At 37.1% G+C, this 24,226-nt stretch overlaps 3 protein-coding genes across 3 annotated transcripts in view; all 3 read left to right on the forward strand.

Annotated features, from left to right (window-relative positions):
* Positions 1-7,773, forward strand: part of LOC132121937 (uncharacterized) — a 30,256-nt gene extending 22,483 nt beyond the window's left edge. The window contains exons 20-25 of the mRNA XM_059531688.1: positions 55-135; positions 229-408; positions 2,229-2,488; positions 2,604-2,749; positions 3,715-3,799; positions 7,520-7,773. Coding sequence (XP_059387671.1) covers positions 55-135; positions 229-408; positions 2,229-2,488; positions 2,604-2,749; positions 3,715-3,799; positions 7,520-7,660 — 893 coding nt within the window. The 3' untranslated portion in view covers positions 7,661-7,773. The remainder of the gene's footprint in view (positions 1-54; positions 136-228; positions 409-2,228; positions 2,489-2,603; positions 2,750-3,714; positions 3,800-7,519) is intronic.
* Positions 7,774-7,904: 131 nt separating this feature from the next.
* Positions 7,905-12,098, forward strand: LOC132121938 (uncharacterized). Its single transcript, XM_059531690.1, has 4 exons — positions 7,905-8,126; positions 8,253-8,432; positions 9,993-10,158; positions 11,195-12,098. The coding sequence occupies exons 1-4, from the start codon at positions 8,042-8,044 to the stop codon at positions 11,763-11,765; spliced, it is 1,002 nt and encodes a 333-aa protein (XP_059387673.1). The 5' UTR covers positions 7,905-8,041; the 3' UTR covers positions 11,766-12,098.
* Positions 12,099-12,870: 772 nt separating this feature from the next.
* On the forward strand, positions 12,871-22,468 carry bsk146 (brain specific kinase 146). The gene is made up of 4 exons (XM_059532953.1): positions 12,871-13,096; positions 17,765-17,960; positions 19,786-19,988; positions 21,375-22,468. The coding sequence occupies exons 2-4, from the start codon at positions 17,789-17,791 to the stop codon at positions 22,167-22,169; spliced, it is 1,170 nt and encodes a 389-aa protein (XP_059388936.1). The 5' UTR covers positions 12,871-13,096; positions 17,765-17,788; the 3' UTR covers positions 22,170-22,468.
* Positions 22,469-24,226: the final 1,758 nt, after the last annotated feature.

Genomic DNA, 24,226 nt, shown 5'->3' on the forward strand with positions numbered 1-24,226 from the left:
CATCCATTAACCGCTGTTTGGATGTGCTCTGATGTGCTTCTCTCTCTCTCAAAGCTGATATCTGTAAGAGCCATGTTCAAGGAGATCAGGATCAGGACACTCAGCTCAACCAAGTCTACTGCAGCTCTCTGAAAGGTGAGATCAGCTATCCCTGTGTGTTTGTGTGTGTGTGTTTATTGTGCTGGTGATATCTGCAAGTTTCTGATTTGATCTTTATGGTGTTAACAGAAATGGTGTCTCGTAAAAGAGTGTTTCCCACCAAGACTAGCAGTTGGGTCACATTAGCTTGTAAGCCCATGATCGCAGACAACGCGAACCTGGAGAAGATCTTCAAAGCGCATAGTTCGGTTTGTCTGCTCAACCTGCCGTGTGCAGCCAAGAGAGCAGCCAACAAATCCAGGCATGAAGGTAATGTGTGTGCCGTTTAACATGATTCTTTTGCTTTCTCTTTGGAGTGTGACAATCTCTTGGTGCATGATGAAGATCTGTAAAGTTGCAAAGTCTAAAATCCAAAGAGATATTCTTTATAAAAGTCAAGACTCGTGCACACTGAGTTTTTTTTAACCTTAAACCACATAAACACATTGCATTACATCAAATACACAAAATAATATTCTTTTTAGCACCATCGTATGACTCCTTTAATTCTATATATTTGCCGTTACCTCAAAATATGCACACAATATAATTGTTATTTTTATTACATTTAGTGATCTTTGATCATTCATAACAGTCACCTGGAATAATTTTTATATTTTTTATTTTACGTGGTATTTACTAAATTATATTATTTGAAATCAGTCTTATTTTTTTGTTGGTAAAAGAGCCATATTGATCCTGGCTTAATCCAATGTTCAAACATCTGGAAATGTATTCCATAATACTTGCAATACAAAACAATTGTCAAAATGTACTGTAATTAATTGAAATAATTAACTTTTGGTTTGGTCAACCTGTAGTGTCTTGAATTAACTCACATATGCAAGCAAAATATAACATGAACATTTATTTTAACTCTCTGAAAACTGCAAATACTGTATTCCATTATATATCCACTACATATCCACTACAGGGGGGATAAAAAATAAATGACTAATGAAAAAGTCATCAGTCATTTGATGATGGCTCATTATTGGCTTGTTGAGATAAGCAATGACAACAGTCAGTAGTTTTTCACACTTCTGTGCTTTTTAAAATATTTTTTTAAATTGCAAAGCTAGTATTCCTGTGATGACATTATGAAAAAATTATAATAGTTGAAAAATACATTTACACAGAAAAATAAATACTTTAAAATAGTGGTCGACCAATATGTGTTTTTTGACAGCTGATGCCGATATCTTGGAAAGCAGGAGGGCCAATATAAAGCCGATATGATCTTTTAAAATTATTATTAATAATATTTAAGTAATTTTTTATCATTTGACGATGGATTAACAAAACATATAGTTATATATACATATTCCCAGTGCACAGTGTAAATGACATATGATAGAGGGCAAATGCTTAAAGCGCAGTATAATTTGAAATCACGTTTAAAGCATTAAATTCACACGGACTGACTGTCACGCAGAGAACATGCGATCATGCTGGATACACATACACACTTCACAAGATCTCACAGCCGGATTCGGCTAATTTGGCAAGGTTTTTGAAATTAAATGTTCATTAATTATTCAAAGATTTGTTTAAATTATATAAAAGCATATTTGCTTAATGTTGACGGCAAAATAAAAGTCCCCCCTCGAACACGCCAGCCAAGCAGAAAAACCTATCGGCCAATGCAAATATTTGGAAAATGACAAATATCGGCCGATATATCAGCCTTGGCGACATATCGGTCGACCACTACTTAAAAAAAAATTAAGTTGTTAAAACTTATAAAAAGATATGGAATAGTCGCTAAGCTGTCATCAATAGTCTTTTAATATATCGCGTTATTTTATATATATATATATATATATATATATATATATATATATATATATATATATATATATATATAATTTTTTTTTTTTTTTTTTTTTTGCTTTGGATAAAAGCGTCTAAATAAATAAATGCATTTATTTATTTCATGCATTGGTCCACTGGTCTTTGGATGTGTGCAGATGTGTAAATATGATGGAGAAACACTGACGACATATATGTGAAATGCATGCTTATTTTTAACTATGAAATGAACGATCTGGACCATTTCCAGCTCAATTTCCCGGGTCTGTTGTCCTCAGGTAAGCAGGAGAAGGAGGCGTTCAGCGAGCGCGACCGTGAGTTATTCCTGGAGATCTGTGGGGTGGAGCGGCTCTCCTGGCGTGTGACCACTGAAGCCCAGACCGAGAACTACAGGCCTTGTCCCACGGTGCAGACCCTGGTGCGGCAGCTCGTCCCCTACATCCAGAGGTTCATCTACGGCACTGATTTCGATGGCGTGTACAGTGAGCTGAAGGAGAGTGGGATTGCTAAATGCATTCACTCGCTGAGTTTTGGACAGGTACGCTGGAGGCACTTTCTCCAGAATGCAAAGCCATCAAATTACCGGCTGTTGCATCATGTTCTTTCACAGGGGAGGAAAACAGAAATGTTTTTTTTTTTTTTTTATTCTGCAGGTTGGGAAGCTGTATAATCACTATCGGCTTGAGGTGCCGGAGGAGAACCCGATCTACGAGAGCGAGGATATTATATGTCTCCTAAAAGACAAAAAAGAGCTGTACATCCATAAAGATCACCTCTCAGCCAAACTGGACATCTGCAGGTACAGAGTCTGCCAATGAGATTCAGCAAATGCACTTTAGGGATGGGTGGGTCCATACTGAAGTGTCTTCAATACTGAAAGTATTGATACTCAAATAAATAAATAAAATATTGTGTTAAGTGTTAATTTTTTTTTTTTACTAGCGATTTAGTTTTAAAAGAAAATACTTCAAACAGTATGCTCATCTGAGCACATAATATGGATTCATTAGATTAGGTTATTTTGCCCTTTTTTTACCGTCTAAATGTTGCATTTAAAGTTGAAAATTGTTTTACAATTCAATTTAATTTAAATAGTGCTTAAAAACTATGTACAATTTCAGTTAATTTGCATTTAAAGTCATTTTTAAGTTAAAATTATTGTTAAAAAATATTGTTCTGTCAGAATGAATTTTTTTTTATTTATTTACATTATTTGTTGTAAAATTACCATGAATCACAGTACAATAACCATATTTTAACCATGTGTAAACAAGCAGTTAAGCTTAAAAGTCTAAAAGTTGAAGGTTTCCCTGCGGTTTTATGCCAAAATAATCATTCTATGGTTTAACGCCTAAAAGCATAGGAAAAAAATATTAGTATTGTAATGTTGTATAAAATAATACTAATAATAATTGTTATTATTCTCATAAAGTAAATTAAATTGTTATTATGAAATACTAAATATTCCAATACTACTACACTTTAATGTATTACATTTTTTATAATGATAAAAAACAATAATACTAATAATAATAATTGCAATTAGATATGTTTCCCCAATGTGTTTTGCCTGTTTTTAATTAAATGATGCACATAGAGATTTATGGCTGGTAAAAATGTTTTTATCGGTTTCTGTATCGGTATCGGTATCAATGTTTGAAAGTATCAGTATCATATGGGAAATAAAATGTGGTATCACCCATCCCTAACGTAATGTTTCTGTAGGCTCATGTTTGTAACTCATCTTTCTGTGTATTATTGCAGAGAGCTGGTGAAACTGTTCACCACAGACAAGAGCTTTGCTAAAGAGCTACAGAACTTCCTCCAGGGCCTTGTGACATGCATAAATGTGAGTATAATGTTAAAAACATTTAGTTGACGCTTTCATCCAAAGTGAGTTGCAAATGAGGACAGAAGCAATCAAACCAACTAAAGAGCAGAGATGTTTAAGTGCTGTGACAAGTCCTGGTTAGTCTAATGCATTACACATAGCAATATTTTTGTCATTAATAAAAAAAGTAGATAGAAAACAAATAGAATAGTGAGAGTTTTTTAGTATGCTCCGAAAGAAAGGGCCTTTAACTGAAAATGGTTAAAATTGTGTTTACTGTTGCCCTTTTGCATTATTACACACCATTTTCCTATTTAATACTATAACGCTGCTTTGACACAATCTGGATGGTTAAAATCGTTATATAACTAAAGGTGAATTGACTTTTGACTTTGAAATTCATCTGATCATCAATGACGACTCCAAGGTTCTTGGCTGTCCTTGGAGTTATTTTTGTTGCACCTAGCTGGATGGAAGAACATTTGATGAAGTGTTGTATTGGCTGAAACTACAAGCAGTTCTGTCTCGGCATGGTTGAGTTGAAGGTGTTGGTTCTTTATCCAGCAAGAAATATTTGTCATGCTGAGACGTGAGCAACTATCGTCGGGTCATCAGGATGGTATGAGAGGTAGAGTGAGGGTCATCAACATAGCAGTGATATGAAAAAGCATATTCTGAATGACAGAACCTAGTGATGCCATGTAGACAGAGAAGAGAAATGTTCCAAAAACTGAGCCTTGAGGCACCCCAGTAGCTAGATGTTGACATTGGAGTGTGGTTTAGAGTCAGAATGTGATTAGAATGAGTCTGCAGCCAGTCTGAGGAACAACAGCGGCATATTCATTCTCTCTCTCACACACACACACACACACACACACACACACACACACACACAAGTAATGTTATCTGTTTGTCCAAGGTGACTCTGTCCTTGTTTACCAATTATTTACAGTGAGAGCTCAGACAAAATGAATGGCCTTCAAAACACTAAATGCTGCCTTTTAAGTGAATTGCTAGACTGTGTATTTTTGTTGCTGGTCTGTTGGATTATATCGAGGGTTTTCTCTCACCTGGGGCTCGTTCTTCGTACGTCGCTAACTCCGTTAGCTGGATTTGATTGTTGACGATTTGGCATGATCTTGGATTGTTTGGTTCTTCGAAGCTCATCCCGGACTTGCTGTCATAGCAACAGGTGCGCAATCTTAAACCTGCTCGCGAGCAGGCTTATTTCATGTAAACAGGATTAGACTGCGGCTCATAAACGGAGATGATACGGGAAGTCCAGCGCGATAGTGCACTTTCTGAGATATATATATATATATAAAAAAAAATTTTCGTGACTCTTGAGATTGTCGTTTACATTATTAATTTGTTGGAAAGGCACATTTATTTTCGACTTGTCGGAGTCGGGCTTTAACTACAGAACAAACTGTACCCTAAGATTATTTGCGAGTGGCTCTTTCCTTTATAGCCTACTATTGGAGATGCGGAGAACTTGATGGAAAGTGCTGTCTGTCGTGCCATTAGACCCAAAGTTGTAAAGCAGTTTTTTAAGCAGTTTTTTATTTTTTTATTTATTAGACGACTATACTATTTATTAGACTATTTAAATATTTTTTTAATGAAGATCATGCAATCATGGCCATGCTGATTACAGTATATGTCACTCAGGCTTATGCTAGACCATAGACTGCCATCAAGGCCTCAATGAAGGGGATTATGTGAACAGAAAGGGGGTTCACAATGTAAATGTGCAGCCCAATTACTATTGTGATTGTAGATGTGGAATCCTGCAACTTATACTGCAGCCATAAAGCATACAAGTATAAATTAAGTAAAGTTATTATGCACTTGCAGGTAGGCTAGTTCCTCCATATGACAGTTATCTGAGAGGGTTTATTCACTGTCCAGTGCAATGGAAACAAATAGACATTACAAAGTCTTATACTTTCTTTCCTTTGGAAAGTTAGAAAATGTCCACTTAAGTTAACAAGTGTTGGTGTATTATGTAAAAGTGCACAAAAGAGGAAAACACAATGTCATTACAATGAACTACACTTGGGAAAAATGTGATCAATAACTCTTTTTGAACTCTTCTTCAATAAATAGTTTTACATTAACATAAGTTTATCAGTTTTCACTTTCACAAGTCAAAGCAATTCATCATTACTCAAGATTTAACAGTTGAAATGACTATACAGCCTTAATTTAATGCAGCAAAATATTTTACAGTGTAGGCTACTAAGATCTTTTCTATTTTTTCAGCCTTTTTCTTGGTTGCTATTATAAACAGACAACCATTTATTTAACAGTGCCTTTTATAGAAGAGAAGAGACTATAATATAACAAAAAAATACCATGTAGAATATTTTGTACTTCACTTTTATTTGTTCCCATGTTTTAGTGTGGTGACTCTGACATTACAATGAACAAAATAATTATGCAATTAATAAAATACAAAAATATAGGCTAATAAGTGATAAAAAACATATAACATGGCCACTTCTAACGGATTTAAATTGTCTGCTACTTTTTGCCAGGCCTCTCTCCTGGCTTTTGCAGACTTGGAGGTGTTCCCTGGCGTTTTGATTAAACATTAAAATTCCGAATAAACTTCGACTATCTTGCTCTGCTGAGGAGAAAAACTGTGCGCGCTCTTTGGCCACGCTGAGCAGCCAATAGCAGCGTTGCTGATCAATGTTTCTACTATCGATACATATCCCCTTTTAAGCCAGCGCATGAACGCGCAGTTATCTCAGATAACTCAATCCAGCGATACTAATCATAAACAACAGGTGTGTTCGAAGAACTCAATTAGCCGGATTATGATTAGCACGATGAAATCATCTTGGATGTGTCATTTGATCTCGGATGTAATAAGCAACGTACGAAGAACGAGCCCCTGGTGTAATATAGACTCTTGGAGTCATTGTGATGGGCGTCAGGCCAGTTTACACACAGGTGCATGAGTGACTCATCTACCAGGTGTACTCAGTTTAACACATTTAATCATAAATAATAGGGTGTTAAAATGAATTTAATTGTGCCCCCGAGCCATGCATAAATAAGAAAAAGAAATTAAAACTAAATTAATTTCTTATTAATTTATTGATTATTAAAGGCGCACAAGTTTTCACCACTAGAGGGCGCATATTCAAAACGAGCAAAGAAACAAAGGTGACCGAGTGTCGAATCATGGATGCAATCCAATGGGACTCAGGCAGAAATCATGTTCATGGATGAGCTAATGATTTATTAATGTCATAGTATGAAGCAGGGTGAGACTGAAAGCCATCGAAGTGAAACAAGGCCGCTGAACGAGCTTGTAGTTTAGAGCGTAAATATATCAAAACTAAATTTTTGATTAGTAATATGCATTTTTCTCAGTATTTTTTTTTTTTTGGAACCCTCAGATTCCAGATTTTCAAATAGTTATTTCTCGGGCAAATATTGTTCTCCTAACTAACCATACATCAATGGAAAGCTTATTTATTCAGCTTTCAGATGATGTATAAATCTCAATTTCGAAAAATTGACACCTAAGCACACAGGCATTATTTTTATGCATGTCTTAAGTAAAGAAAACCTTATTTTGACTGACATTTAAGTAGTTGGCATTTTAATCTCAAAATTATTGTGATTCACAATTTTGCAACCCTCATTCAATGACATTAAATTACAATAAAATGAAATGCTTCCATCACATGATGTTATGTGGCTTGTCTTGCTGTAACTCAGGACCGAGCTGATTTAAAGAGGTTTCTGGACAGAGAAAATGCTCCAGAACTCCCTGAAAATGAGGAACGATGGGAGGTGCCAGCACCGGTGGAAGTAAAAGCAGAAACCATCGGTAAGCATCTCTTCACGTGCCAGAACTGAGGCGATGGTAAGGGACAGACTCTCGCTCACAGAGCTCTGAACGCATCGTCTGCACAGCTGCATTTGATCCCTTTGATTTCTCCTCTAGTTTAATCTGTGCCTCTCGCCCTCATTTCATCACTCCTCTCACACTCACACACATGCATAGTGCACATATGCTAATGGGGGTTTGCTCCCTAACATGAAAGCGCAGCTGTTGCCAAGGAGAAGAGAAGAGCTGTCTCTGCTCAGCTGCACATCAGCCACACACTTTAATAACCACTGCACAGTGAGACCTATTTGGGTCAGTTGTTGTGATGTGGCGGTTCGGCTGTAATCATCCTGCTTGTGTTTGCAGTGTCGTCTCTGTTCCGGCCGTCAGGAGACGTGCAGGAGGAGGAAATGCAGACACAACACAATAAAGAGGACCGGCTGGTTTGCTGGCCACCGAAAGCCTCTCTCAGTAAAACAGGTGGCAGCAGTTCAGGTACAGACTGTGGATGGAGACTTATGAATATATATTCAGAGCGCTGGCTGTTGCATTTGCAGCTGTATCATATCAATCTTGTGGTTATGATCAGGCTCATAATGCATGTGTGTTTTGTGGAGTCAGGCAGTCAGGCTGTTGAAGAGGTGATGAAGATGTGGCCTCCTCCGGCTGCTCTGGGTCTCGAGAGGAGCTCGTCCAACATCAGCATCCATCAACGAACCACAGAGTCTCCACTGCACACCGAACCAAGAGCTCCACATGAACAGGGTCCCAGACCAAGCAGCTTCCCGCCACGAGCCACAGGTTAGGACTGGATATATGTGTGTGTGTGTGTGTGTATGTATGTATGTGTGTGTGTATGCATGTTTGTATGTGTGTGTGTATGTGTGTATGTATGTATGTGTGTATGCATCTATATATGCATGTATGTATGTGTGTATGCATGTGTATGTATGTATGCATGCATATATGTCTATATGTATGTATGTGTGTATGTGTGTATGTATGCATGTATGTGTGTATGCATGTGTGTGTGTGTGTGTGTGTGTATGCATGTATGTATGTTTGTGTGTATGTGTGTGTGTATGTATGCATGTGTGTGTGTGTGTGTGTGTATGTGTGTATGCATGTATGTGTGTATGTGTGTGTGTATGTATGCATGTATGTGTGTATGTATGCATGTATGTGTGTATGTATGCATGTATGCGTGTATGCATGTTTGTGTGCATGCATGTATGTATGTGTGTGTGTGTGTGTGTGTGTGTGTGTGTGTGTGTGTGTGTGTGTGTATGCATGTTTGTATGTGTGTATGCATGTTTGTGTATGTATGCATGTGTGTATGCATGTATGTGTGTATGCATGTGTGTGTGTGTGCATGCATGCTTGTGTGTATGCATGTATGCATGTATGCGTGTATGTATGTGTACATGCGTGTGTGTGTGTGTGTGTGTGTGTGTGTGTGTGTGTGTGTATATGTCTGTGTGTGTGTTGAAATATATGTATTGGGTTTTAAAGTGGCTTTAAACCTTATAAAAAAATTTGCCAATTAGATTTAATACATTTGCAACTGAAGCACATTAGATATCTACTTAAAAATACTGAAGATTTTTATGCTGTTTTACAGTAAGTGAACAGGAAAAACTTTAATTTGCATCTATATCAATGTATATAGTAATAATTATAAATCTTTGCTTTATGATTCTATAAAACATGCCATATTTGATACATTAGTGAACTATCAACTACATTTTTAAATGATTGATGGAAATTGACAGATTGATTTGTTAAAATCAAAGTTTAGCTCTAAAAAGCAATATTAAAATTAAAATACTCATTGAATATATGTACATTTGTCTAAAAAAAATCAGTATTGTTCAGATCTGTTGGCCTGGCATTTTGCTCTTTTGATTCTTAAAGTTAATTAATAGTTAATTAATAGTTTCCCAAATAGGGGCTCATGAGGGAATTGCTAGTAAAAAGCTAATAAAAAGGTCAAATTCAACAGGATCTCCATCTCTGCAATGCAGTGAATTTTCTACCAAAATTACTTTTTCATGTTGTGGACAAACGTTTGCAGCAAGAAGCACTTAGAAACTTTCCCACTAAACACAGAGAATTAAAGGTCTCCTGCAGTTTACTGGCAAAATAAAAGCTTGATGGTTTAATGTTTGAAAGTGAAGAATTAAGACATAAATAGTAGTATTATAACTATAAAAAAGCGTTTACTAAAATTAAAAACTTTACTGTTTGCTTGCACGTTGTGACTGTTAACTGACATCAGAGAATCGTGAATGAAATAAATAGTGAAGAAAATAGTTAATGTTAAAGGGGTTTGACTGATCTCTGTTTTAACTCCTTGTGAAGATGTTTGCTCAGAGCGGAGGGAGGAGTCCGTTCTGCAGGATGTCCAGTCTGTGGTCAGTCCTCAGCAGCCTGTGAAACTTAACGCAGCTACAGATGAAGAAGAAACTACAGTGGACAAAACCAACCCACCGCCACCAACAGCACATGATGAACACTCAACACTGCAGTATGTTTCATTACTATTGGCTTTATTAATTGCATTTCAAATAGGGCTGTTGTTTTGACTCCTTAGTGTGGCATGATTAATTATGGAAAAAAGAACAACGTGTCTTTAGACATTTAATGCAGCGCCTGTCAAGAGCTGTCCATCATTTTACATTGATGCACTTTCTGATGAACATGATGCACGACAATGGACTGTGTGATGAAGCCTATTAGAATGCAGTCTAAAACTCAAGATGCAAAAGTGCAAAAAATGACCCTGTTATTTTTTAATACTACAGTTCTATAAATGAGAAATTACTATTAGGTTGCATTTTAAGCTCAGTATTGTCTGTTTTAATTTTGTCAACGAAAATAGTTCTAATCAAAGCCACATCAGAACTGTTGAGCAACACACAGCGGTGATTCGTTACTGAATGAATCCTTGTTTTTGAACAAACACAGTGAGCCAGTGAGAGAGACACTCACTTTGTTTCTGAATGAATTGGTTGAGTGAATGATTCAATGACTCAATTAAATCTTAGTTTTGAGAGTGAGAGAGACACTCACTTTGTTTCTGAATGAATTGGTTGAGTGAATGATTCAATGACTCAATTAAATCTTAGTTTTTCAAACTATTTCATAAAAAATATATAATTTGTAGTTTAATATTGAATTTCAAAAAAAAAAAAGTCATTATTTATGCAATGCTGAATTAAAAAGATTCCATTCTAAAGCTACGTACAATGCTTATCTCAGTTAAATTAAATTTATGCATTTAGCAGACGCTTTTATCCAAAGCGACTTGCAGTGCATTCAGGCTAACATTTTTTTACCTAATGTGTTCCCTGGGAATCGAACCCACAACCTTGTGCGCTGCTAATGCAATGCCACAGGAACACACTGATCACTTAACACAATAATGACTTTAAATGATCTTTTGAGGGGGTAATTAAAAACATTTGCAAAATTGCATCATGCAAGTAATATAAGGGTTTAAAATATGAATCGCATGACCGACCAAATTTCAATACATTTTGCAATGATTTCTTTATTTCCAGAAGCCAAAATCCAGCCCAGGCCCCAGAGATCGTGTTGAGCCAGTTCCAGGGAGCTGAAGCCCTGCAGCGTCCGCCAATGACTCTGGACAGCGCCGTCTGGAGCAAAGCCATGGCTCCGGAGGAAGTGCTGGAAGATCTGAAGCTGGATTGCACCATGCCTCAAACCCTAGTGCTGCCTCAAGACAAAGAAGACACGGCCAGCATCGGACAGTGGGGAGAGCAGCTGGTTCACTCCTTCCTCACGCACTGGAAAGAGAACGGCGGCCCCAGTCAAATCACCTGGTTCAACGAGAACGGAGAGAGTGGCCGTGCATGCGACTTCAAGCTGACCTTCACAAATAATGGCAGCATGCAAGAAGTCTTCGTGGAGGTGAAGACGACGGTCAGGCGAGAGCGACACTTCATCCACATGTCTGCGAACGAGCTGGATCTGGCACTGAAGGAGAAGGAGCGATATCACATATACCGAGTGTACGGCGCTGGAGATGTGCAGCACGTTCGTCTCTGTCGCATCAAGAATCTGGCGCAGCATCTGCACTCCAAGTCTCTGGAATTGTTTTTATTCGTGTAGCCATCTTAAAATCTGGAGTTGTTTTAGGATAACATTTTCTGACCTGTGTCAGATGTACAATTCTGCCAGTTTTGCACTCTATTCTGTTTAATTATTTTAATTTTATTTTTTAACTACTGATACTGTTTGTACTGATATGTGCGATTGCACGATTTTAGTGGCCAGTTATAGTTAAACGTTTTAAAGAATCAACATTTTCTCTACTCACGTTTTTGGTCATGTATTCAGAGCACAGGTTTTGCATTGATTCTGTCATAAGCTCTACTGTAAAAGTATAACTTTACTCTTTGGATTTCTGTAATCATTTCCGTAAATAAATGTTCTGAAAATGAAGAGATTTGGAATGGTTTCACTCTTTGATCTTTAAGGACACAACTAACAGAGAATGTTCCTCCAAACATTCTATCAGTAATTTTAGTAGAACGTTCATTTAGAATGTTAGCACAAAAACATTTATAGATCAATCATGGAACATTTTTCTGAAATGTTTAAGTTAGTATAATTTATTTAAACATGAACACTAATTTCAGATGGTTCAGAGAACATTCAAAAGTAATGATCAAGTTTGCAAAATGCTAAAATGCAACATTCCCTTATATGATGTTCATACAACCAAGAAAAAAAAAAAAAAAAGACAATTGGAAATTTTGAACCCTCTTCGCTAAAACGGTGCTGGAATTTTTTTCAGACAACCTAAAGAGAACCTATACAGAACGTTCTCTGATGGTTATTTTTAGGTTTTACTTTATAACCAAAAACCAAGAACGTTCTAGAAACGAAACTGATTGGCCTTTAGTTTGTATTTAAAAAACAAACAAACAAAAAATAAATTATATATTTTTTCCACTGGCACTGAACATTAAAATACACATAGTTCTAAACGTGCAGCCTTAAATATCAATCTAAACAAAACTAAGGCTAATAAAGCTAAGCTTTTAAAAATAAAAAGACATTTATACGAATAAAATGCTTTTAAAATATACAGCCTTAGCGACCTGACGCGACGGAGCGACTCGTGCTGCTATTGGCTGACGCTCGCAGTGGGTGGAGTGTAGTCTGGTGACGCGAGGAGTGACCTGCGCTCTTACTGGCTGATGCGTGCAGTGGGCGGGGCTTCGTCTGCCCGTCTCGGAAGCCGTGATTTCTCCAGTCTCGGTGAGATGAGATCCGCGCCGGTGAATGACAAGATGTGGCGGAGCGACTGATTCCCAGCAGCACCGAGACACAGATGCGCGGAAGAGAGAGACACGACACTGCACCGTGAGAACAGACTCTCACTGCGGGATTTCTGCCTCGAAACAGAAGAACTGCGGCTCTGGACGGATTTCATGGTGAGAGCATTCCGCTTGATTGTCAACATTATTATAATATTGCAGCAATTTATATATTCTGACGTGGAATTGATGCATTAAGCTCAATCAAAAAAGACTAACGTATCCTGCTCAAGACTGAAGGATTGATGTTATAATAACCCGAGGTTACCGCTTCCAGACGACCTTAATAAGCACTGCAGAAGAATGTCCTTATGCTGCTAGTAAAAATAAATAAATAATTTATTAATAAAAATTTAAGCATGGACATGAGCAATGCAATTATTATTATTGTTTTTCTTATTATTAATCGCTTGGTACAGCAAATTGGATTAATAATAATAATAATAATAATTAAAATATATATGTATGTGTGTGTGTGTGTGTGTGTGTTTATTTTATATGCATTGGACCTATGGCTACATTTCCAATTGTCCTGTTCACCATGTAAACGTATTCCCCCTTCAAGAAGTGTGTGTGGCTGCAGACTGCAGGCAGCACTGTGTGTGTGTGTGTGTGTGTGTGTGTGTGTGCTGCTGCTGTTGTTCTCAGTGCGGATAGGATGAGTCTGCAGGTATCCGCAGGTCACCCAGAACTGAAGAGCGTTAAATGGATGCTGTCAGAGTCCGGATGAGTAATGAGCAGACCGGTCTGGGGAATAAGAGTGTTTAGATGCTGATCTCCTCTGGTGGACGCTAGACAGCAGTGCAATCTACATTCCCCGGCCCTGAGCTCTGCTCCTGAATGCAAACACAGACTCATGCCATGCTTCAGCTCTGCACATTGGTTTTCTGTTTGATAGAGACAGACTGATCTCTGTTTGCACATGCCTGCCGGACAACAACCACACATTCGCCCTGTGCATTCTGGGAAACAAACGTTAATGTGCGATATGGGATATGCTGGCTTGATTGTCTTTCACACCCCTGTGGTTTGAACACAAGGTGTGAGAGTCACAGTTGTTAATTATGAAAGCCGCTCCACACAACCTCCTGTTCACTGGATATTTACAGTATTGTCCAACATCTTACAGTCGTCCACATGCTCATGTGCATTTTTTGACGTGTATTGTTAAAAACTAAATTTTTCCAGTTGTATTCTGAGGTGCCATTGCATGTTATTGAATATTGTTGCATGTTATGTTTAAAAAGTACCATAGAATGCTGTCGTTATACCATGGTACTGCCACAGTAAGTGACTTTTGGTGTTTACACTGTGATTCTTTTTAGTTTAAATGTCTTATGAAATATGTTTGGAAATTGAAAAGCTTAATTGTGAAACGATGACTTTAAAGAGCTAATGCACATTTGAGAAAGATTGAACCATAGAAATGGATTAAATGGACAGTATTTAAAATCTAAATACTGAGAAAATCGCTTTTAAAGTTGTCAAAATGAAGTTCTTAGCAATGCATATTACCAATCAAAAATTAAGTTTTTATATATTTATGGTAAGAAATGTACAAAATATCTATAGATCATATGGAACATAATCTTAATGATTTTTTGCCATGAAAGAAAAATCGATAATTTTGACCCATACAATGTATTTTTTGGGCTATTGCTGAAAATATACCCAAGTGACTAAAGACTGGTTTTGTGCTCCAGGGTCACATATTAGTAGCAAAGGTCAAATGTCATGTGACTCTTCTCTATCAGCTATTGTGTGTGTGTGTGTGTGTGTATTTCCAGAAAGGCAAGTCTTTCAGGGTTAGTGAAGAAAACAAGCGGGTCTGTAGGGAGAAATGCACAGCTACTTTCCCAAACCCCGCTGAGTCCTGCAGAGCGGCAGCGACATGAATATTCTAGTGTGGAAGCACTGAGAGAGAACAGAGAGATTAAAGGCCCATGTTTCACCTCCCTTGACTTTCCCTTCCTTTTCTTTCCTCTTGTCTGCGTTTTCCTGGCTGCGGCTGCGATAACCGCGGAGCGAGCAGAATGACAAAATAGCTGGCGCATGGGAATAAATGAGCTGTTACCGTTTCACGCTTTTAAACGACTGTCTAATGACGAGAAACAGAGGAAGTCTGTGCCTGATTTGTGTGCAAAGAACGTCCTGTACCATATTGTGTACATCAGCATGTCAAAGTTTGACATTACAGCAGAGATATTCTATATTTGCATCTCTGCCTTGAGCCACACAGACTCGCTCGCAGATTTGACCTGGTGAGTCATATTGCACCAGCCCAGCTTCCAGCTTCTCTTTATGAAGTCCTGGTTACAAATCTGTCTGATTTGCAGACTGCGTTTGGAGTCTGTTTAATAAAGCATGCTGCAGGTCATTAGTGAGGGATTTGAGTGTTTAGCATGCAACTTGTCATGCACCATTAATGTGAAAGACAGCTGAAGTCTTAAAAGTGTTTGTTAAGGAGAGGTGAGTTATCTAATCATCCACTCTTAGCACCTTAGCAACCCACATTCCTGTGCCCTGGCAACCACCCAGATCACCATAGCCTTGCATTGTTCAGAAATATGCATTGATGTTTCGTGTGCATGCAGAAGGAAGGTGTCATGACATGTAATGTGTAATGCAGGTGTCAATCGATAACATAAGCTGTGAATAAGAAAGTCTGTTCCATTGTCAAAGTCGTTGCACAGGGAAGAATTTTACTGTGAAACAGCTTTGAAACATCCTGCATTGTATAAAGTGCTATCGAAATAAATGTGAGTTTACTTGACATCACGGCTGCCAAGCACTTCTGCTCCGCTGGCAGTAACTAATGGTTTATGCTATTGAGGGATGGATGGGCTGTGATTCAGCCATTATGTATCACTGTTTTCCAATGTAATATTAAGATCAGAATGAGTGGACTTGGCTGGTGTATAAACCAGATTGAGTAATTGGGGGTAATTTAACTATTTTGACAACATCAAACAACGGTTGTGGCTGATAAGGTTAGTTCCGGTCCTTGAATCTGAATGGCTGAGGCGTTCCAAGAGTTTTCTTTCTGCAGGTTGCATCTTTACTCAAGTAAGGTGGCTTGAACAAAAGTCTGATTCATTTGGGAATGAAACTGATGACTGAGTTACTGAATCATTCATTATACTGTTTTATTCTAAAATGCTGATTCAATTAGGAATGAAACAGCTGACTGAATCACTGAATCATTCGTTCAACTGTTTCTGCCCAAAACATTGACTCATTTGAGAAGAGTTGTTGAATCATTCATTTAAACAATTTGTTGAAAAACACTTATTCAAACAAAATCACTGAATCATTCATTTAGCTGTTTCCCTCCAAAACTCTGATTTATTTGGGAATAAATCATTAATTTAACTGATTTGTTTAGAGAAACAGATTAATTCAAATTATAAAAACAAGTCATTGAATCATTTGTTCATCTGATTCGTCAAAAATCACAGATTTGTTTAGAAATAAATCAAGTCAATGAAACATTCATTCAGTTAATTTGTTCAGAAACACTGATTCATTCGAGAATTAAACAACTGATTGAGTCGTTGACTCACACAACCAACTCATCAAAACACTGATTCATTCAGGGATAAAATAGCCGAGTGAGTCATTGAATCACTCACACAACCAACTCATCAAAACACTGATTCATTCAGGGATAAATCAGCTGAGTGAGTCATTGAATCACTCACTCAACCAACTCATCAAAACACTGATTCATACAGGGATAAATCAGCTGAGTGAGTCATTGAATCACTCACTCAACCAACTCATCAAAACACTGATTCATTCAGGGATAAAATAGCCGAGTGAGTCATTGAATCACTCACACAACCAACTCATCAAAACATAGATTCAGTCAGGGATGAAACAGATGAGAGAGTCATTGAATCACTCACACAACCAACTCATCAAAACATAGATTCAGTCAGGGATGAATCAGCTGAGCGAGTCATTGAATCACTCACACAACCAACTCATCAAAACACAGATTCAGTCAGGGATGAATCAGCTGAGCGAGTCATTGAATCACTCACACAACCAACTCATCAAAACACTGATTCATTCAGGATTAAATTATTCAAACTTTTTATTTAAAACACTGATTCGTTCAGAAAACACTACATCTGTGTGTTGCTCAGTAACACATCATGTAATGGATCTGTATGTCTTTGTGTCTTTCTGTAATAGAGGAGAAACAGACAAAGTAATTGGCAATTTTGTGTTTAAAATTCACTGAAGTTATTGAATGGTACGCGATTAATATTGCATAAATGTGTAATATCCAGCAATTTTTCTAGGTCTTCTCTTCATGCTGATGGTTAGATATTCTTCCGTTGAATCTCAAGAAGCATTTTGGATCATCTTAAATCACATGATCAGTAGGTTGATGCAGAAAAACTGTGATGTAACAAATACTAAAAAAACTAATTTGACCATCTTATTCAATCGGTTACGCAACAGCAGTAAACAGTCGAGCTCTGCTTTAAAAATTAGCAAATTGATAAATATTCAAGACGGACCCTTCGAAGTCCAGACGATTATAATATTGCATAAGCCACTGCACCCAAACACTGCGAGAGCGAGACTGCTGAGGCATGAAGCGCTGACGAGATCAGCAGGTTAGATGAGGGGAAGTGAAATCCCTCTTCTCAGAGGACGTGTCCCGTATCTGCAGGATAATTACATTCCCTGCGGCAGACCCCTGCTCAGTCCTCAGCAGAGGAAGGCAGCTCCTAAATTGAAATGCGTTGTTTCTTGTTCTCTGTGTTGCAGTAAAGCAGAGCGACCATCAGCAGAATGAGCTCCTCTCCCGTCGTCTCACGCGTGTCCGTCGACATCTTGGAGGAACTGCAGCTCTTTGCAGCTCAAAACCTGGAGAAGGTGGATGTCAACAAATACTATGAAGTCATCCGGGAGCTGGGGAAAGGCACCTACGGGAAGGTGGACCTCGTCATCCATAAGATCAGAGGTACAGCACAGATACAAACCAGCGGTAAACTAAAACCACACAAAACATTTACACTACATTAAAATAAACATAAATTAAGTCAAATAGTTGATCTTATTTTATTTCATTCAGTTGTCAAGGCAGCATTTCTCATTTCATTTGGTATAAATTTAAGCATTAAAACTAAAAAAAACTACCTCAATAATAATAGTAATAATAATAATAATAATCTTAAAAAATTAAAAAAATGTTGTCACACTATTTAACTAAGAAAATGTAAATAACACATTTGCAATATGTAAAAACTAATATTAATTTTACATACAGTATATGAAAGTATTTAAGCACATTATTTGAATTTTAAGTCAATCCACATTTGTAAATTATTTATATATATATATATATATATATATATATATATATATATATAATATATATATATATAATAAAAGTTTAATACACTTTAAACACCTAAAACAGTTTAACACTTTAATTAATTAGTTATGAAGAAAAAACGTGATTAAAATATTTAACGCCGTTAACGCACTGGCCCCGCCCCCAGACCGGTGTCATGTTACATTTCATACAGTTGACTGTTGACAAATATGATGCAGTGCAACAACTTCATGAATGCAGTTATGCCCTACAATTTAAGATATTGAGTTTTTGTCTCATAGTTATATCAAACGATATCACACCACCATGGAGAGCAGTTTTACACGAGTGCTGATTTTGTCCCGAATATCACAAGTTTTTTATACAACAGTTCAGTAAATAAGAAGTTAATATTGTGTTATATTTGAAATACAATATTATGCTTTTGCTTAATTTAGCTGAGAAATATAACCTTTAAGTCATAGCAGAACTGTTGCTCGTCTCTGAATAAAACAGAGGTGTTTAGTTTCTGACTGAATCTGTGATTTGAATGAATCGTGTGAATCAATGATTTAAAAACTCATTCATAAGAGAGCTGTTTACTTCTTTGATGAATGAATCATCCATTTGAACGAATCGAATGTCTCATAAAGACATTTACCACCACCTGCTGGCAGATTTAGTTTCTTATTTAGTGTACCATTTCATAAAAATAAATAATAAAAATAAAAACGTTAAAGGGATGGTTCCAAAAAATTCCATCATTTACTCATCCTAATGTCGTTTCAAACCTTTCTTTTGTGGAACATAAAAGAAGGTATTTTGAAGACTGTTGGTAACAAAGCTGTTTTGGTTACCAGTGACCAGATGTTTCTCAAATTATCTTCTTTTATGTTCAATAGTTCGTTGTGGCCTAAATGTTTATGTATATTAAACGTTGAATCAAACCAAATGGTATTAACGGTGTTATTTAGCAGTTAATTAATTAAATAAATTGTATAAATTAGGGCTCGGCAAGTTAACGTGTTATCACGTTAACGAATTAATTGATAAATGCCCACAAATATTTATCGTGCGTTAACGCAGTTTTGTATTATTATGAAAAGAATGCAACAAGCTCGTAATCACGCCTTTATAAGTTGGAAATTAGGAAGTAATTTTGATAAACGTGCATTGTTAACATTATTGTGAGAGGATAACAGATGTTCTGAAATGAATGCATACAAGAAAAAAACATTGAAAGAAACAATGCATATATAGAACATATCTATATTTCTATACAAATTCATAAATATTCTCAGTTTTTGAATACCTAATTGTTTAGATTTATTTATTTCTGTTTAAAACTAGGGCTGTCAGTAAAGTACTTGTCTTTAGTAAGCAAAATTAAAGTTAACCAAGTATATATGCTTTAATTGAACGATTCAGCGAAATAAATCACCCGTCATGTTTTGTTTCTCTCAACCCATAGGTACCAAGATGGCTCTGAAGTTTCTAAAGAAGAAAACAACCAAGCTGAAGAGTTTCTTGAGAGAGTACAGCATCTCGCTCTATCTGTCTCCATGCCCCTTCATCATCAACATGTTTGGCATTGCGTTTGAAACAGAGGAATACTATGTTTTTGCGCAGGAATATGCGCCATCCGGTGACCTGTTCGATATCATTCCACCACAGGTAATGCAGCGACAATTAACGAGCATAATGCACATGAATAAAGAAAAATAATTTCTTTCAAAATTATGATCTATGCACCCTCATGTTGTTCATTTTCTTTGGAACACAAAAGTAGTGACTAATCAAGACCCAAAATATACAAAAAAAATCCATAAAGTCAAGTCACCTTCATTTTTCTAAAGAGCTTTATATAATGTTGATTGTAATGTTTATTCAGTTTAGTGAATAACTGTCAATGTTAATTATATTAATGATTTAATCAATTCAATTCAGCTATAAAGAAACTCTGGTCTCATTCAGGTCAGTTCATGTATTTATTGGCAAAGAAGCAAAATTAATAGATTCTAAAACAAATTCGATTCATCTATAAAGCCGTTCTACAGAAGACAATATTGTCATTATTCAGCTCAATGCAGTTTAGTGTTGCAAAGTTTATTAATTACAGATCAACATTAATTCAGCTATGAAGAAACTACAGAAGATAATACTGTCATTATTCAGCTCAGTGTTGAAAAAAATAATCAATTCTGAAATGAATTCAATTCAGCTATATTTCTGAGTTGTCATTATTCGGCTCAATTCAGATTCATTGTCGAATCAGTTTAGTTTAGTAACAGTGCAGTGTTTTAAAGTTCATTAGTTATAAAACAAATTTAATTTAATCTGTAAAGCACAAGACAGCACAAAGTAAAGCCATTATAAAACATGTTCAATTTAGCTATAAAGAAATTACTGAAGATAATACTGTCATTATTCAGATCAGTTCAGTTCAATGTTTAGTCAATAAGTGTCAAGTTTGCAACAAATTCAATTCAACTTTATTTCTGAATTGTCACATTTATTGTTGAATGGATTTAGTGTAATAACTCTTAATCTTGCAGTTTATCAGTTATGAAATTCAGTTTAATCTGTAAAGCAAGAATCATTATTCAGATCAATTCTATTCAATGTGGATTCAATTTGCTTCACGTTTTGTTCTCATCTGATAATGTCAGTGCAGTTAATACTAGATACTTTCCTGGAAAACAATACGTTTACAAAACATAATTCATATTCAGCCAAAATATGTAATTTCAGCGCGTGATTGTGGGTGACCTGCCATTTACTCAACATTATGTCATTCAAAACCTTTCTGAATTTCTTCTGTCGAGCATGAAAGAAGATTTTAAAGAATGTGCTGAGAGTATTTTTCCCATACTATGGAAGTCAGTGGATACTCTCAATAGTTCTTGTTTTTAAAATATCTTCTTTGATGTTCCAAAGATTGAATTGCATTATTTTTTGATTTTCGAGTGAACTATGCCTTTAAATCTTGCTTAATACAATTTCTGAATGTGATGATGATTGTTGTGTGGGTGACTGATTCTTCTCAATCTTCTTGCTCAGGTGGGTTTGCCGGAGCCGGTGGCGAAGCGCTGCGTTCATCAGGTAGCCATTGCTCTGGATTACCTGCACTCCAAAAAGCTGGTGCACAGAGACATCAAGCCCGAGAACATCTTAATCTTTGACAAGGAGTGTCGCAAGGTCAAGCTGTCGGACTTCGGCATGACGCGGCGCGCCGGCTCGCCGGTGAAGCGTGTGAGTGGCACCATCCCATACACGGCCCCTGAGCTCTGCGACACGACCAAGCATGAGGGCTTCTGCGTGGATTACAGCACAGATGTGTGGGCCTTCGGAGTGCTGCTGTTCTGCATGCTGACTGGGAACTTCCCCTGGGAGAAGGCCATGGCGTCCGATACTTTCTACGAGGAGTTTGTGCGCTGGCAGAGGCGGCGGAGCGGCACGGTGCCATCCCAGTGGCGCAGATTCACAGACGAAGCCCTGCGCATGTTCCGAAAGCTCCTGTCCCTCGAGCAGGAGCGCCGCTGCTCCGTCAAGGAGGTGTTAGCGCATTTTGTCCACCGTTGGATGCTGGATGGCCAGGCTAGCGGAAGCCACCATCAGGATGCGCTGAACTCTTCGTCCGAGGAGGAGGAGCTACTGGTGGACCGTATGAAGCAGCAGACCCTGTCTCCGACGGCTTCCAAGACCAACGGCATGGAGTCGGGAGCGGCTCACCACTTCACCTCCGTGTCCACGAACAGCTCCGTGTCTTCCACCAACAGCTACGAGCGCTCGGCCAGGGACAGCCCACCAAGCAGCCGCATCCTGGTCACGACGCCGATAGAGATTTGCGTGTAGAGATCCAACTGCTGGCGAAATTAATGCGCACACAAGCAGACGAATCCATAAGAGACTCTCATGTGTATCTGGAACGGATTCTGTTACGACTAGGGCTCCACGATAAATCACATGCAATTGTCCTGCGTATCTCGTCAGTAAAGCCGACTCTGTGATTAGTAGTAAATCTCCATCAAGTGCTTTCAGATGGAGCACCGTTAAATACACAGAGCTGTAGTTCACTGACAAGCTACGCAATATCGCATTCGTAATTTTTATGTATTAAAAGGTGCTCCATCTGAAAGAATATGATGGAGATTTACTACCCTAAATGGTTTAGCTCCTGCGTACCTAACTAGCCTTCTACCACGCTACAACCCATCACGCACCCTAAGGTCACAAAACGCTGGACTTTTGGTAGTTCCTAGGATAGCAAAGTCCACTAAAGGAGGTAGAGCTTTTTCACATTTGGCTCCCAAACTCTGGAATAGCCTTCCTGATAATGTTCGGGGTTCAGACACACTCTCTCTGTTTAAATCTAGATTAAAAAGCATCTCTTTCGCCAAGCATTCGAATAATGTATCTCTTAAATTGTGAGTGTAGTTGCATCTGCATTTTTATTCTTTAGCTTGGGTTAAACTAATTTTACTTTGTTGGATCAGCAGCTATGCTAATGATGTCTCTATCTTGTTTCTATGTTTTGCCACGGGATTTACATCCCGTGGTAACTAGGATTTACACAAGCTCCAGTCTGGATCCAGAACACCTGAGAAGAGATGATGCTGACCCTCAGATGACCCCAGATGATCCTAACCTTGAATCAACAAACAGAACTAACAATTATTGCTACATGTGTGACTGCATCATATAATTACTATTAATTAATAATATTGATAGTTCATCATCTAGCTGACTACGTCTTGTATTATTATTATTATTTTTATTTTTCTAAAATCCTGTCAAACGTGCACAAACTACTAGCTACTACTAAATATTGTAGAAACATAATTTTCTGTAAAGTTGCTTTGTAACGATTTGTATTGTAAAAAGCGCTATACAAATAAACTTGAATTGAATTGAATTGAAAATACTACTAATCACAGAATCGGCTTTACTGACCAGATGCGCAGGACAATAGCAGGCGATTTATCGTACAGCCCTAGTTACAAGGCAAAAAATTACAAACTTATTCTGTTCGATTCTCCGGTTGACTCGACTAACATTCCTAACAGAGATTTGCATCTAGAAACGGTCTGCGAAGAAGCGTTAGGTTGTGCATTCTAAAGACCCATCCACACCAAGAACGATTACTATAATGATAAATATATTCATCTCCACACATCAACTGACGTTCTGTTTATTTTCAGCATGCTGCTGTTTTGTTGTCTGCTACATTAAATGCTCAACTTTTATAAAGTCAGATGTATTATGATTGGCTATCAATTTTTTTGTTTATTCGTTTATTTATTTGTTATTACAGTGATATCAGAAGTAACATTAGCAAATTTATGAAATGGAATGTTTCCTTAACGTTAATGTATAATGCTATGTTAATGTATAATATAATGTTGTCATATCTTAACTGGAATGTTAGTAAAAAAGAAAAATCATTCTGAAAGTGATTAGAACGATATTGTTTTCTTGGTCCAGCTAACACTTTGTTATAAAAATGTATCAAAAAAATGATACATCGCACATGGAAGGTTTTTCTTAAACATTGTAGTTGGACATTCATCTTTTAAATGTTAACATTTTGTTCAGAGAATATTCAAAAGTGACGTTCTTATGTTTTTGAAATGATACAATGGAACCGTTTTTTAGAACACCAAACATTTTCAAAACATAAAATAAATGCAACATTCAGAAATCACATTTTTTAATTACACTTTCACATCTTAATGGGAACATTAGCTAAATGTTCTGAGAACATATTTTTCTGAAACGTCATAGTTATCGTTATCATCTTTGGTGTGAATGGACCTTTACTCATGGATAAGCAATGAACCAATACATGAGTGGATTGAACATTTGAATCCAGTTCAAGCTCAAAGAAGCTTGGGGGAAGAATTTCGAGCAAT

The sequence above is a fragment of the Carassius carassius genome, chromosome 40, assembly GCF_963082965.1.
Source record: "Carassius carassius chromosome 40, fCarCar2.1, whole genome shotgun sequence".
NCBI classification, from domain to species: domain Eukaryota; kingdom Metazoa; phylum Chordata; class Actinopteri; order Cypriniformes; family Cyprinidae; genus Carassius; species Carassius carassius.